The 14103-nt window shown below is 45.6% G+C and overlaps 1 protein-coding gene across 2 annotated transcripts in view; it reads left to right on the top strand.

The window, feature by feature from the left end:
• Positions 1–14103, top strand: part of STK35 (serine/threonine kinase 35) — a 42719-nt gene that overhangs the window by 12522 nt on the left and 16094 nt on the right. The window contains exons 2-3 of one of the 2 annotated variants that reach the window (XM_045528923.1): positions 19–768; positions 5854–6177. In XM_045528923.1, coding sequence (XP_045384879.1) covers positions 19–731 — 713 coding nt within the window. In that variant the 3' untranslated portion in view covers positions 732–768; positions 5854–6177. Of the gene's footprint in view, positions 1–18; positions 769–5853; positions 6178–14103 lie in introns of those variants that run through there. The other variant, XM_045528924.1, reaches the window with a different exon arrangement.

The following is a 14103-nucleotide window of genomic DNA, read 5'->3' on the forward strand; positions in this document are numbered from 1 at the left end:
TATCTTCCTTTGATTTAGGAGAAAGGATCCTGGGTTATGCTGAGGAACCCTGCTATCTCTGGTTTGTCATGGAGTTCTGTGAAGGTGGAGACCTGAATCAGTACGTCCTGTCCCGGAGGCCAGACCCAGCCACCAACAAGAGCTTCATGCTACAGCTCACAAGCGCCATTGCCTTCCTGCACAAAAACCACATCGTGCACAGGGACCTAAAGCCGGACAACATCCTCATCACAGAGCGGTCTGGCACCCCCATCCTCAAGGTGGCAGACTTTGGACTAAGCAAGGTCTGTGCCGGGCTGGCACCCCGAGGCAAAGAAGGCAATCAAGACAACAAAAATGTGAATGTGAATAAATACTGGCTGTCCTCAGCCTGCGGCTCAGACTTCTACATGGCTCCTGAAGTCTGGGAGGGACACTACACGGCCAAGGCAGACATCTTTGCCCTGGGCATTATCATCTGGGCAATGATAGAAAGAATCACTTTTATTGACTCTGAGACCAAGAAGGAGCTCCTGGGGACCTATATTAAACAGGGGACTGAGATCGTCCCTGTTGGTGAGGCGCTGCTAGAAAACCCAAAGATGGAGTTGCACATCCCCCAGAAACGCAGGACTTCCATGTCTGAGGGGATCAAGCAGCTCTTGAAAGATATGTTAGCTGCTAACCCACAGGACCGGCCTGATGCCTTTGAACTTGAAACCAGAATGGACCAGGTCACATGTGCTGCTTAAAATTCAGGGCTAAGCATCTTGGGTGTTTTTAAACTAGGTGAGTGCTCTCTTTTGTTCACACACTTACTGGCCTGGGTTCTTCATCCTGGGCCCTGGGGTGGTGGGCCCTGGAGTTGGGGGTGGGAGGTTGCAGGTTTGAAGAAAACTTAGTGTTGATTATCAAAGATCCCCCCCCAAGTCTTGGTAAGGAGATATGTGGAATTAACTGAGTACAAGTTGGAAAGTCTAGAGAAGTCTTCTGAGAGGAGATGGTATTTGAGCTGAATCTCTGAGTTTTTAGAAATACTTTTTCTCATCAAGTCATAAATACTGTAGAAAATGTGCAAAAGAGGTACAATTTTTCAGAGAATAAACACTTTCTAGTCATATCCCTGCTACTCAGACATCCAGTTCAGTGTAATTTAGATCTTGCTATATAGTTAGAGTTTTGTTTCATGCTTTTTACTCAACACTAATCTGAGCATTCCCCATGTCATACTTCGAAAGTATGGCTTTCAGTGACTGTATGACACTCCATTATATGTACCATAATGTAATCATTCTCCTATTCCAGATACCAGATTGTTTCTCCATGTTAGGTGCTGTAAAGGATGTATTGGTGAATATTCTTATATGGAAGTCTTTGTTTATTTAACAGATTTATTGTGAGCTTTTTATTTGTCAAGTAGTCATGCACCATGTAAGATTTAGATGAGTTGATGGACTACATATGACCTGGTGCCATAAAACTATAAGGGAGCTGAAAAATTCCTTTTGCCTAGTGATGTCACAGCCATCGTAACTTCAGCATGCAATGCATTACCTTTTCTGTTGAGATACAAAAATAGTTACCAGCATGTTACAGTGGCCTGTGGTATTCAATACAGTAACATGCTGTACAGGTTTGTAGCCTAGGAACAATGGGCTATATACCCTCTAGGTTTGTAAAAGTACATTCTATGATGTTTGCACAACTATAAAATTGCCTGTCAAAGCATTGCTTAGAACATACCGCCATTGTTAAGTGGCACAGGATTTGCCATGCTAGCTTCTGGAGTAATATGATAAGCAAAATCAGAAACTTGCCCCATCTTGAATTCTGCAGCTTAATTAAGGAGAGGTATGTTCCTCAATATTTATCATAGTTACCCATCTTGAATTCTGCAGTTTAATTAAGGAGAGGTATGCTCCTCAGTATTTATCATAGTTATTTTACCATGAAGGAGAAGAGGTATTAAGGGAAATTAACCTTGCAGTTGTTAGTGCCCAGAGTCAAGAGAAGGGAACTAGGGTAGAGGGGAGCATCCCAGGCAGAAGGATTAGCCTCTGCAAAGGACCTGAGGCCAGAGGGAGCCTGACTGGACCGCCATGGGTTAGTAAGGAACATACAAAATGTGGACGTCGGAAAGGACAGGAACCTGCCAGGAGAGGGAACAGTGTGGACAGAGAGGTTGAGGTAGAAAACCCAAAGGTATGTACCAGGAGCAGCAGGGTAGTTAAGTTAGACCAGAGTGTGAAACGTGAACAAGGAAGTAAGATGAGAAGTTGACCACCATAAATGCTAGGTATTTACACATGTGCCATTTCATTTCACCTTTAGAACCCTGGAAGGGGTTAAGTAATTTACCCCTGATCCTCCTAAGTTAAGGTCAGGTCTATCTTAGTCAAGCAGGATCCCTCTTTTTTCTTCTAATGTCAGTATGGCAGCTAGGAGTAAGGTACTGTAGTATTTTGCTGAAGCCTTGAGGTGAGCTGATGGGGGGGTGGTGTTGATCCTAATGATCATTGGGTAGGAGCCTCAGGAACCATCAGATACAGGGCCTTCTGTTACCCAGGTGAGTTCTTAGTTTGTTCCTTTCCCTTCATCTCCCTCAGATTTCTAGGTGGAGTTGGTTCTTACTAGCTTAAGCCTGGTTTTATCTCTCTCGGTGAATGTATTTCTGGAGTGAGTCACCAGTTCAATTCTTCATTCCACAAACATTTATTGAGTACCTTCCAGGTGCCAGGCCAATTTGTCCTACTACTCAGTGGGGAAGAGAGCAACATTCCCCAAAGCTAGGTTTGGGGTAATGCCATGTTAGAAACCAAAAGGGTTGGCTAGACAGTGTTTTCATTGTATTTTGTGCTGTCACTTCCTATTTTTCCATCTCATCTTTTCTGCTTTTTGAAAGACCTCTTAGAATTCAAGTTTGCTCTGTCATGGGAAGGTTGTCATTGGAAGATGGACCTGAATTTGGATTAGGATTATGGGGTTGTCACGACTAATTGAGATCAGGGTGCCCATTTGGCCAGCCACACTTGGGATTTGTGCTGTTTTGCAGGGCACAGTTTTAGCTAAATAGGAGTGATTCCTTCACCTAGGAGAAATAGGTGCCCTTGAGAAGAAAAGAAAGAAAAATTAGGAATCGAGTTACAGTCCCAGGCTGCTAGGTTAATTCATTTTGTGGCTCTGACAGCTAATTAGTACAGCAGTGGTGGTGCCAGTTTGGCCATAGCCTATCCTGCCCTGTCCTAGGTGAGCACTTAGAATTGTGGGCTGGGGCCCAGGTCTGTGACCAAAGCCAAACCTATGGTGCCAAAGCTTGAGATCAGTTGTGTTGTAGATGAGCTGTATCTGGCTGGTCAGAGGGTTGAGTTGGGAAGAACATTGAGTCTAACCTCCCCTCCCCCTGCCAAACTTCTTAGATGGACAAGCTGCTTCCATTTATTCCACATATTTAATGGGAAACTAATTGTCAGGTACCATTTTAGACACAGATGATACATTAGTGAACAAAACAGACAAAAATGTTTGCAGTGTGGAGCTTAACATTATATTGAGAAGACAGACAATAAACATGGATAATGTACTAGGAAGTGCCAAGTGCTGGGGTGGGAGGAATAGAGCCTGGCCAGGGGTAAGGGAGATCTGAATGGTGGGAGGTGGGATGTGGTATTGTGCTCTTAAGTGCAAGAGGTCAGAGTGGATCTCCTGGACACATTGACTGTGAAGCAAAGGTTAGTAGCTGAGGGAGTGAATCCTGAGGATTTCTGGGGAAAGAGCATCCCAGATAGAGGTAACAGTCAGTTTAAAGGCCTGAAAGCTCAACAGTGAGCAGGGAGAAGTATATAGAAAGAGGCTCGAGGGTAAGTAGGAGCCAGGTAGAGCAGGTCTAGGTCTGGTAGATAAGATTTTGACTTTTATTTTTGAGTGAGGTGGAAAGTCATCATATGTTCAGTTGTGTGATATCTGATCTTTTGAAAGGATCACTTTGGTCTTCTGTCCTAAAAGTAAACGATAGGGGAGCAAGTGAGGGGATAAGATGGGAGGCCACTGTTAATAATCCAGATAAGAGATGATGTTGGCTTAAAGCGATGGGGGTAGGGGAGAGGTGATGATGATTGGACTTTGAGTAGGTATATTTTGAAGTCAGAGTCAATGTGATTTCCTTCTGGATCAGTTGTGAGGTGTGCGAGAAAGGAATTAAAGATGATTCCAAAGTTTTGACCTATGCAGTTAGAAGGATAAAGTTGCCATTAAATGAGATAGGAAAGACATTAAGAGGAATAGGCTTGGCTGGGGAAAATTGGGTTTTAGATATCTGAAAGTTTGGTGTGCCTGTTTGGAATCCAAGCACAGATATAGAGTAGGCAATTGGAGTTCAGGGGAGGGAGTCCAACCTCGAGATACAAAATTAGATTGTCAGGTACTAGAGTGGGTGTAGATAGGTCAGAGGACTGAGCTCTAGGTTGTCTAACATTGAGCCTGGGGAGAAAGAAAAAAGCCACAGAGTACGCTGGGGCATATTCTGCTTGCAGGTTGAGGGAGATGAATTGACCATTAGGTTTAGTTAATGGAGAGTCCTTAGTGCTCACGGGCAGTTTTGGTGAAGAACGGGGGGCCCTCTAATGGAGTGGATCTGAGGGAAAGAAGAGAGGAATTGGAGAAATAGACCCATAATTCTCAGTTTTTGGTCTGAAAAGCCTCATTATGCTCTTGAAATTACGAACTCCACAGAGCTTTTGGTTTGGATTCTATCTGTGGATATTTGCAGTATTAAAAATTAAAACAAATGTTTTAAATGTTCTTTCAAATGAATGAATAAATAATAAAGCAGTTACATGTTATCATGAATATCATATTTTATGTAGTAATTATTTAAAATGCCACTCTGTTTTTTTAGTGTTTGCAAATCTCTTTAATGTTTTAATAGTCAGCTGGATTCTCAGTTCTGCATTGTAATCTGGTATCATGTCACTCATCATGTTACTTCTGGAAAACTCCATTGTACACTTAGGAGAGAATGAAAGTGAAAAAGACAGATAATGTCCCACTGTCATTATGAAAGTGTTTGGCTTCAGACTCCTGAACCAGACCATGTCTTGTAGATGTCTCATTCTGAGGAACTTTGCTGTGAAGAGGAAGTGAGAAGTGGGTGATAGCCGGAGACCTAGAGAGAAGGGGGATTATGCAAGGTCCCGAATGAAGGAAGGGACAGAACTTGTCCACCCTCATTCCTGGCCCACTTTCCCATTGGGCTTGTGGCTTGCACTCCAGCTGCAGATAGTAAACATAGCACCAGTGTGATGAAAAAACACCTTAGTATTACTCTAGGATTATAGATTACAGAGTAGCATTTGAGTCAGGGCTAAGTGGTTTGATTTTGCGAAAGTGAAAGGAAATGCACTTGGGTTGGAAACTTGGGATTGCCCTGGAAAGATAGTTGCCTAGCACGGTTCAGGGATTGAGTCCTGTGTCTGGTTTACTGGCTGGGTGGCCTTCGGCAAATTGTTTCACCTTTTTGGGCCTCAGTTTTATTATCCATAAAATGGAGTTCATATTTATCTTATTGAGGTGGTTGGGGAAATGAATCACAACACGAGACTGTGAAAGTGTCCTGTATAAATGGTCAGCGTTACATGGCATACAGTAGAATTTTGGACACGCCTTCTGGCCTGAAGTGGAAGTATTGCCTTCCATTCCCCTCAGACAGTGCTCTTCAATAGCCTTGCTTCCGAAACCAAGCTGCAGTCCAGGGCACCGTATCCAAGCTTGTTCCAGAAAAATGTATCTATTTTTAAAGTTTACTAAATTATGGGTCTTATCTGTCCCTTATTTGTCACTTTTGGGAGATATTTACTAATTCTTAATGGTTCCTTCCAGCTAGCCACAAGCCTTACCCCAAGCAGGAAGCCAGCCAAACTGATGTTCCAGGTGCCACCACCCGCGTGTTACCAGGGAGAGTGTTGTGGGATGAGGGAATCTGCATTCGTGGCCAAGTCTGCTGTCTGATACACAAACCTCCGTTACTAGGGCCTTCTGAAGCCAAAGCCCTCTAATGACGTCTTTTTGGAGTGGGCAGCTAAGGCCTGCTGAAGGAAATCAGATGTTGGTGTGACCTGAGAGATCACAATAAATAATTCTATGCTACATGAGATCTTGGTGTAGCTGCTTAACATCAGAAAAAGAAGTCAGGCCTAATTTCTTGGAATAATAGATGATATATTTGTCCCCGGTCTGGGGTCCAGAGATACGGCTCTAGGCTAACATGTTGGATGACCTGGGCTGGCCCTTGACCCGGGCTGCAGGTTTTACTTCTGTTTTATGAGATTTGGGGTTTTACCCTGGGAGTCCCCAGACTTCTAGTGCATTCCTAATGCTGTTACAGGGATTCGTAAGCCTTTTCAGTTTATCTTATAGGCAAGAAACAGCATATTTGCCTGTTGAAGTCATAGAAGCCAATTCACTTACCAACATCATTTTGGCTGGAATTATACCGAAATTGTGTCACGCTATAGGTGTCAAGTTAATGAGCAGTGATGCTAAAAAATGGAAAAGAGATGCTTAATTAATGTGGTAGACTTAAACAGCAAAGCCTTCAAACAGTCCCTGGAGGATAAATTAAAAAATAGTTTTAAGTGAGAAATTGGGACCCTAGGATTAGATAGGTCTCCAGGTCCCTTCTCTGTTGAGTGTGACAGCCCAGCTGTCAGGATGGCCATGAACTAGCCCCTGCCTCACAGGACTGCCCTCCCTGTGGGAGGTGGCAGCATGAGGCCATGGGTGAGACTTCTGCCCCTGGGGGAGCCTTGCCCCTCCTGAGTTGCAGATGCCTGTCCCAGGAGTGTGGTGCTCTAAGGGGTTAGGCTGTGAAGGTGACAGTGCTGAAATGACCAAAGATGATGATGGTGATTATGATTAATGGCTGTCCCTGGGCTAAGTGCTTTATGACTATTTTTCATTTACTTTTTTTCAAGTAAATTCCTGAAGGCCACAAAAGTAATAAGGGACTAAATCCATGGCTTTAACCAGTGTGGTGTATTGCCTCATTGGATCATCTATAAATTTAGAATGTTTTTGTGATTGAGTTCAACAAGCTCTTGAGCATGAAGTTAGAGGGGATTTCCTGCCCACCTGGCCCCGAGCAGTCTGAGATGAGTGGTGTGCACGTGGGACAGCTGGCACTCAGTGGGCTTCCAGTGGGAGGAAGGTCCTCTCCTACGCTGGCAAGTTCCCAGTGTGCCGAGGAGCAGCCAGGTAGCCCAAAAGACAGTAAAGGCAGGGAGAGTTCTTCCTACTGGAAGGTGTAACTGCCAGGGGGCTGAAGTGTAAGTGGTTTGGTTCTGCTCCAGAAGCCCATGCCAAATTGCCGGGAGGGAGGATGGGAGAAGGGAATTGCTGACCTGTACCTTGAAGAGGTTATTAGGTCCCTGAGAATGGGGGTTTTCTTTAAAGCAGAGATCACTGAGGGGGGGGGCATATGTGCATCTGTTGATTATCAGTTCTTAGATCCAGAGGGATCTAAAACCCCTGAGCCTCTTTTTGAGTCCCTGTCCATACAGTGGTGGTCACAGCCTCACGTGTCTCACGAGCACTTCAGAGAGCTATGCACGAGGGGAGTGATTGGGTGTGAAGTTTCAGTGTTTGGTTCTCTTTTCCCCCAGGAAATTAAAGCTCAGCCTTCCAACTGTGAAGACCCTGGTGGCTCTCGGTCCCTGTATACAAAGAGATGTGTCCCTTGGGGCCTCCTGTCTCTACTGGTGTTTTCTGAGGAGTTTTCTTCCCCAGGTGGAGAAGGCTGGTGTTTGTGTAAGGCCCGGGCAGCTCCTCAGTGGCCTGCTGTTGCCATCTCTTGATTGTTCCTGCTGCATCAACAGCAGGAAGCTGAGCTGTCAGTTATGTAATGGGGCTGATGGCCCCCAGGGATAATCTGTCCCTTGTAGCTCTGCAGGACGAAAGCATCCATGAGGGGACAGGCCTGCCCGGGGGCTGTTGACGTCAAGCCCCAGTTGCTGCTCACATGTTCTTCTTCCCTGGCATCCTTGGCTCCACCTAACCTAGATAGCATCCCTTTGGGCAAATCACAGTGGTTCTTGTGACCATCCAGCTGTGAGCAAAGCTGCCTGATGGTTCAGGGTCCTTCCAACTCCCATTTCCTCTTACCCCAGGGCCACAAAGACACTCCTACCAACAATAATAGCTACTAGTCACCAAAACCTGCTTTCAGGGGACCCTCTGACTTGTGCAGGGCAGAGTCCCCTGCCTTTTAATCCCCGGCCCTGAATTTAAGCCCTTTACGTATGTTGTCATTCATCATCTGCATGGCTGTTCTGTTGTTTGCCCTCATTTCTGCAGGTAAGGAAGCTGCAAATCACTTTCCTGAGGTTTGGAGAGTCAGGATTTGAAACAAGATATATCTGGCTGGAAATTCGATTTCATTCTGTATTCTACAGCCTCTTAATGAGCAAGTTTTGATGAATTTCTTCTAGTTTGAGACAGGTGGTGGGTTCCCCTCCAATAGCACTCCACAGACGGCCCCTCAGGCGCAAGCATCCAGGCTGACGCGTGTCCTTTGCAATGTGACCACTGATCTTAGCACAGGCACACTGCAGCAAGGCCACCAGCTGCTACTTTAGGTGAGGTCAGCCTGCACATGGCTTCCTCTTGTCACACTGATACAGCCTCGAAAGATGGGAAAGTGGGAGGCCCAGAACACACCTCCACCCACCAGCAGCCAGGAAAGCATCAGGCACTGAAGGATGCTGTCAGTAGAACCGTGTCTGGCACCAGCTGCAAGGAAAGGGCTCCGTGAGGAGCCGAAGGCATCCTAGTTATGTTTGGTCCTGGTGCCCTGGCAGAAGCCCATTCCAAGTCAGATTTGGTGGGCAGTAACCCTTCTGGTATATGGCAGGCACTAGCCTGGTGGTGACATCGATTGTTTAGACCCCAATGTCGTCCCATAGCAACACGGTCTAGTAGTTTGGGACAAGACGTGGACCCTCAGTTGTAGTAGGTTGTGGCTCAGTAAAAATACAAGAAGACTGAAGAGTGGAGGGAAGACTTCCTGGAGTAGGTGGTGTTTTAGGCTGGTTCTTGGAGGTAGGTTTAGGGGGTACCTTGTAAATCAAGGTGAGACATGAAGAGCTCTCATCTCAGGATACAAACTCGCGCTTTGTTTAATGTAGTACTCAGCTGCAAGAGGAAAGGGTACTGTGCTAGAAGTGAAATTCCTAACAGGGCCTGGGGAGAGTGCCCAAGCTTCTGTCTTGATAACTAGGGCAGCAGCATACGTGCTCCCAGGCCCTCTGTTCATTTGCACTAGTGAGCCCTCTGTGGTATTACAAAATCAGAGGAAATGGAGATCTCCTCCAGCATTTCTAGGTTTCAGCGGCATGGCAGGCCTTAAAACTGCCAACCAAGTTTAAAATAAATCAATACCGTAAAACACTGCAATGAATTTCCCAACTTTAAAGGAATTTCACTTTCAGTTAGAGGTGCCAGGGGAAAACTATAACTTAGCCTGCATTGTACACAGGTCAGAACTCTATATTTTGTTTCCTTGTTAAAGAAAGTGATGCCTAGGGACCTGAGAGGAATGGAGTAGAGCCACCCAGGCACACCATAGGGCATGGTGAAGAAGATGAAAATGCTGCTATCTTCCCGGGCTGCAAAAGGGTTCTTGACATGGGGCCTGGGGAAGTAGTCTTTTGAATGGTTACTTTAGGTTTTTCTGAATTCAGAGGCATAATGCTATAGCAGTAATGGAAAGCAGGTTGGCTTTGGTATATATCATGTTGGGTTTTAGTATTGATCATCTATTATAATGAGAAAAATCACAAAGATGATGCAAGCCAGTTGACTCATTCTGCATTTACTTCTGTCCTTTGGGAAAAAGGAAGCTCTCAACCGCATATAGCACTCCTTTGTTTTTTTCTTTTCTCCTTTTTTCAGATGTGCCCAAGATATGCCCTCCCAGAAAGCTGAAGTCTAGGGCAAAGTAAGGCATGCAGTGGGAGTGTAGTGTTGTCAGATCTTGGCAGATTGCATGGGCATTACCAGCACAGCCCAGCCTTGAACCAGACATAAAGAGAACTGGAAGTCACAAGTAAAGACTCATTTGTTGTTAGTAACCAGATTGCATCTTGGACCTGATGAATGTTTGGAAGGAACCCTTGGTTTACATGGAGCAGCAGAAATGAGTGTGAATATACCACACCCCAGACAAACAACAGGCTGACTTTTACCTTTAAAAAAAAGTTATTTGGGGGTTTAGGCCCAGTGCCTAAACTGAAATCCAGATGCCACCACTGACACGGTCCAGAGGTCCTCCTCCCTCCCCTTCCCTGAGAGGGCCCGGGCACCAACAGGTGTAGCAGGAAAAGCCTTCAGAGAGCACCTAGCTCCACCCTGCTGGCCTGGAGTTCTGTAGCAGTGCAACATCTGTTGCTAGAATGGCAGATTCCTGCCTGCTCTTAGAATTAGGATTGAGACCATAGCCAGACCCAGCTGTGAGTCTTCTGCAGCCTAGTGACGTGACCCTGTGTGAAGTTTAACCATAGTTAGAAGATTACTTCCATTTTATCAGTGGCAGTCACTGAGGATGTCATGAGTAAGTCAGTGTGGTCCCGAGACCAGCAGCATCCCCTGGGAACTTGCTAGAAATGTGTTTCTGGCTCTACCTCAAAACTACTGAGTTGGAAGCTGGGCTTCGAAGGGTATTTTATCCAGACCTCCAGGTGATGAGCACAACTTTGAGAACTGCCTTAGCAAAAAAGGGCAAAGGCATAGTCAGGCACCCTGCTGTCTTTTAAACATGCAGATCACTGCCCTTATCTTGTATCCCTTTAGTCCTGGCTGCTATAATTCCATGGATAATTCTATGATTACCCAGCACTGTAACTTTGGTCAAGTCACTCCTCCTCTCTCGGCGTTGGTTTCCCATCCTGAGAACCAGGTTACCTGCAGGACCACTCCTGGCCCCTTTCCCCCTATTCCCTGAACTCTGACATGTTCCTAATTCCATGGAAGTGGTTCTAGGATCCAGGACGACTGGCTTGTGCTCAGACCCTCTTAGTGCATATATGTCTTTAGGGTGAGGTGAAACCCTGTGGCCTCCTGCTCCTGGGAGGAGGAAACGATTTAACTTTTCCATGGGCTTCCCTGGCCCGGGGAAGTGGACTTCTGAGCCATCATAACAGCGCATGTCTTAAGATGATCCCAGGTGAGTACTGTCAGGGTCATGGGAGCCCTGTGAAGTCTGAAAGGTAGGAGGGGAGCTCACCTGTAGAAAAAGTGGAAATTGGGAAGCAATGGGGCATAGGAACGAGGGAAGCTTTGTGATACACAGGTAGGCGTTAAGTCTCTAAGTGGAGTTCTTAGACATGGCTTTCAGTCTTGACTAGCAAATGTCATTTATTCCGTCAACAGGCATGTGTTGTGCACCTGCTGTGAGCCTGGTTAGGGCTGTGGAGATGAGAATAATGAGCCTCAGAGTCTGTGTTTGTAAAGCGCAGTTGCTGACACCCCGTAGGATTGTCACAAGGATTAAGTGGAACAGCATAGTCCTGCCGTCCCTTCACGCCAGTTCTTGGCCAAGCTGGTAGCAGAACTAGAATTAGCATCTTGGAATGTGCGCAGGTTCGTGTGCTTTCCACCCCGCCCCACCCATTAAATAGGAAAACATGCACACCAGAGGGGACCTATTACATTTTTTGATTGCCTAAGTACCAGGCACTGTGGTGGGTGTTTCTAACACATGGGTCCCACCCTTGAGGCACTTAAACCTCAGTTTCAGAGACATGTCCTACAGGAATACCACAGATATAATTGCAGTTGTGTATGGATGAAAAAAATAGCAGTCAGAGGAAGTCTTTCTGAGGAGGTGACACTGAAGCTGAGACCTGAAGGATGAGGCAACTGAGCAGAGGGGGAAGGAGCTGGCCTTGAGAGGGGCAGGCCAGGAGGAGATGGGGGCGCCTGACCAGGCGGAGCTTTATAGGTCGTGGTGGATCACCGAACGGCGTTTTTAGCCATAGGCGTCATGTTTAGGGGATCACTGGCTGCCGTGTGGACGCTAGAGTTGGAGAGAGGCAGGCATGGAAACGTGGAGCCCAGTTAGGAGGCTGTAGCTGTCCAGGTGTAGGGGGGATGGTGATGGGTGAGGGGATTCGAGGTGCATTGGAGATTTCTCAAGGGCTCTCAGATGGACTGAGTTAGGAAGGTGAGGAAGAGCTGGCTCAGAGATGACGTTATCTGTGGTTTGAGTAACTTGGCAGTCAGGGCAGAGCCATGTAAGAGATAGAGAACATTGCAGGAGGAGAGGCTGTGGGAGATGGAGAGACACATAAGAGTATCTCGGATTATGTGGGCATAAGACCATCCTTTCTCTCCTGCATGGTTATTTGCGGTAAGGTGTGCGTGTTTGGGTTTTCTGGGAGGAATGTTGAATCTCAATTTAGGTGAAAAGGGGGCACTTTTGCGGCATGGAATGGGCCCTTAGACCTCAGGGCTGGGTTCTCAGCCTCTGTTTGGTGGCTGAGTCTTGCTGTGTACTTGGTTTTTCCCTTTGTAATCAGCTTCTCATTAGGTGTCTGATGTCTGGCTATTCTGTGTCTTTATTTGCATATACACTCTGCTATAATTGTCTTAAGAACATGGCGTTCTGTTTTTGTATTTTGCTTTTTAGAGCTGAAAACCTGTGCAGGGTCCTGTCACATGGGCATCCTGGTGATGCTGTCACGGGGCAGCTTTTCTAGTGCAGCATCTCTTTATTTATTTATAGTAGTTACATAACATCAGGACCATGATGGCTGGCTGTAAAATTGATTTCGAGAACCACTTTAATTTGTAAATTGGGAAACACTTTCTATTTTTGGTTAAGAGTACAGGGAATGGAGGTGGGGGGAGAAGGTCTCTGGTCTCAATTGCCTTCGGGTTTCTAAGTGCAAGTACCAGGAGCTGAGGGGTGGGCCTCCAGCCTTAACTCGCATCAGCCAGTGGGGAAGGGCTTCAGAGACCCTCCTTGAGCTATCCTCTGTCACCTTGGTTTGAGTGATATATAGGGCATGGGGCTGTTCACGCACTGTTCACCAGACCCCCTTCCCTGGAACCCAGGGGACCTTAGGTCTTTTTTTGCACTCATTTAGCAAATTCTTACCTGAGAGCCTTTGGAGCTTGCTGGTGGTCCTGCGTTCATTATGCGGTCATGTGTGTCTTAACGATGGCGATACAGTCTGAGAAATGTGTTGCTAGGCGATTTTGTCCTGTGAACAGCATAGAGTGTACTTACGCAGACCTAGGTGTTACAGCCCACTACGTGCTTAGGCTGTATGGCGTGGCTAGCCCGTGTAGCCTAGGCTACAAACCTGTACAGCACATTACAGAGTACTGTGGGCAATTGTAACACAATGGTATTTGTTATCTAAACATAGAAAAGGTACAATAAAGATAACGGTATAGAATATAAAATAGTCCATCTGTATAGGGCACTTACCATGAATGGGGTTTGCAGGACTGGAAGTTGCTCTGGGTGAGTGAGTGTGAAGGCCTAGGACATCAATGTTCACACTGCAGACTTTATAAACACTGTACACTTAGGCCACACTAAATTTATAAAAAATATTTTTCTTCAATAATAAATCAACTTTAGCTTACTGTGATTTTTTTGCCTTATGAACTTTTAAATGTTAACTTTTGATTCTTTTGTAATAACACAGCTGGAAACACATAGGGCTATATAAAATTCTTCCTTTATATCCTTACTCTTTGTTTTCCTATTTAAAAAATTTATTTTGCTTTTTAAACTTTTCTTGTTAAATACTAAGACACAAACACACATTAGCCTAGACCTACACAGGGTCAGGATCATCAGTATCACTGTCTTCCGTCTGCACGTCTTGTCCCACGGGAAGGTCTTCAGGGGCAGTCATAGGCATGGAGCTGCCATCTCCTGTGATAACATGCCTTCTTCTGGAATCAGTCCCTGAAGGGCCTGCCTGAAGCCGTTTTACAGTTAACTTCTTTTTTATCAGTAGGAGTACAGTCTAAAATCATAGAGAATATAATATAATACATAAATCAGTAACTATCATTATTCAGTATTATGTACTGAACATAATTGTATGTGCTAGGCTT

This window comes from Lemur catta, chromosome 17 (genome assembly GCF_020740605.2).
Source record: "Lemur catta isolate mLemCat1 chromosome 17, mLemCat1.pri, whole genome shotgun sequence".
Classification (NCBI taxonomy): domain Eukaryota; kingdom Metazoa; phylum Chordata; class Mammalia; order Primates; family Lemuridae; genus Lemur; species Lemur catta.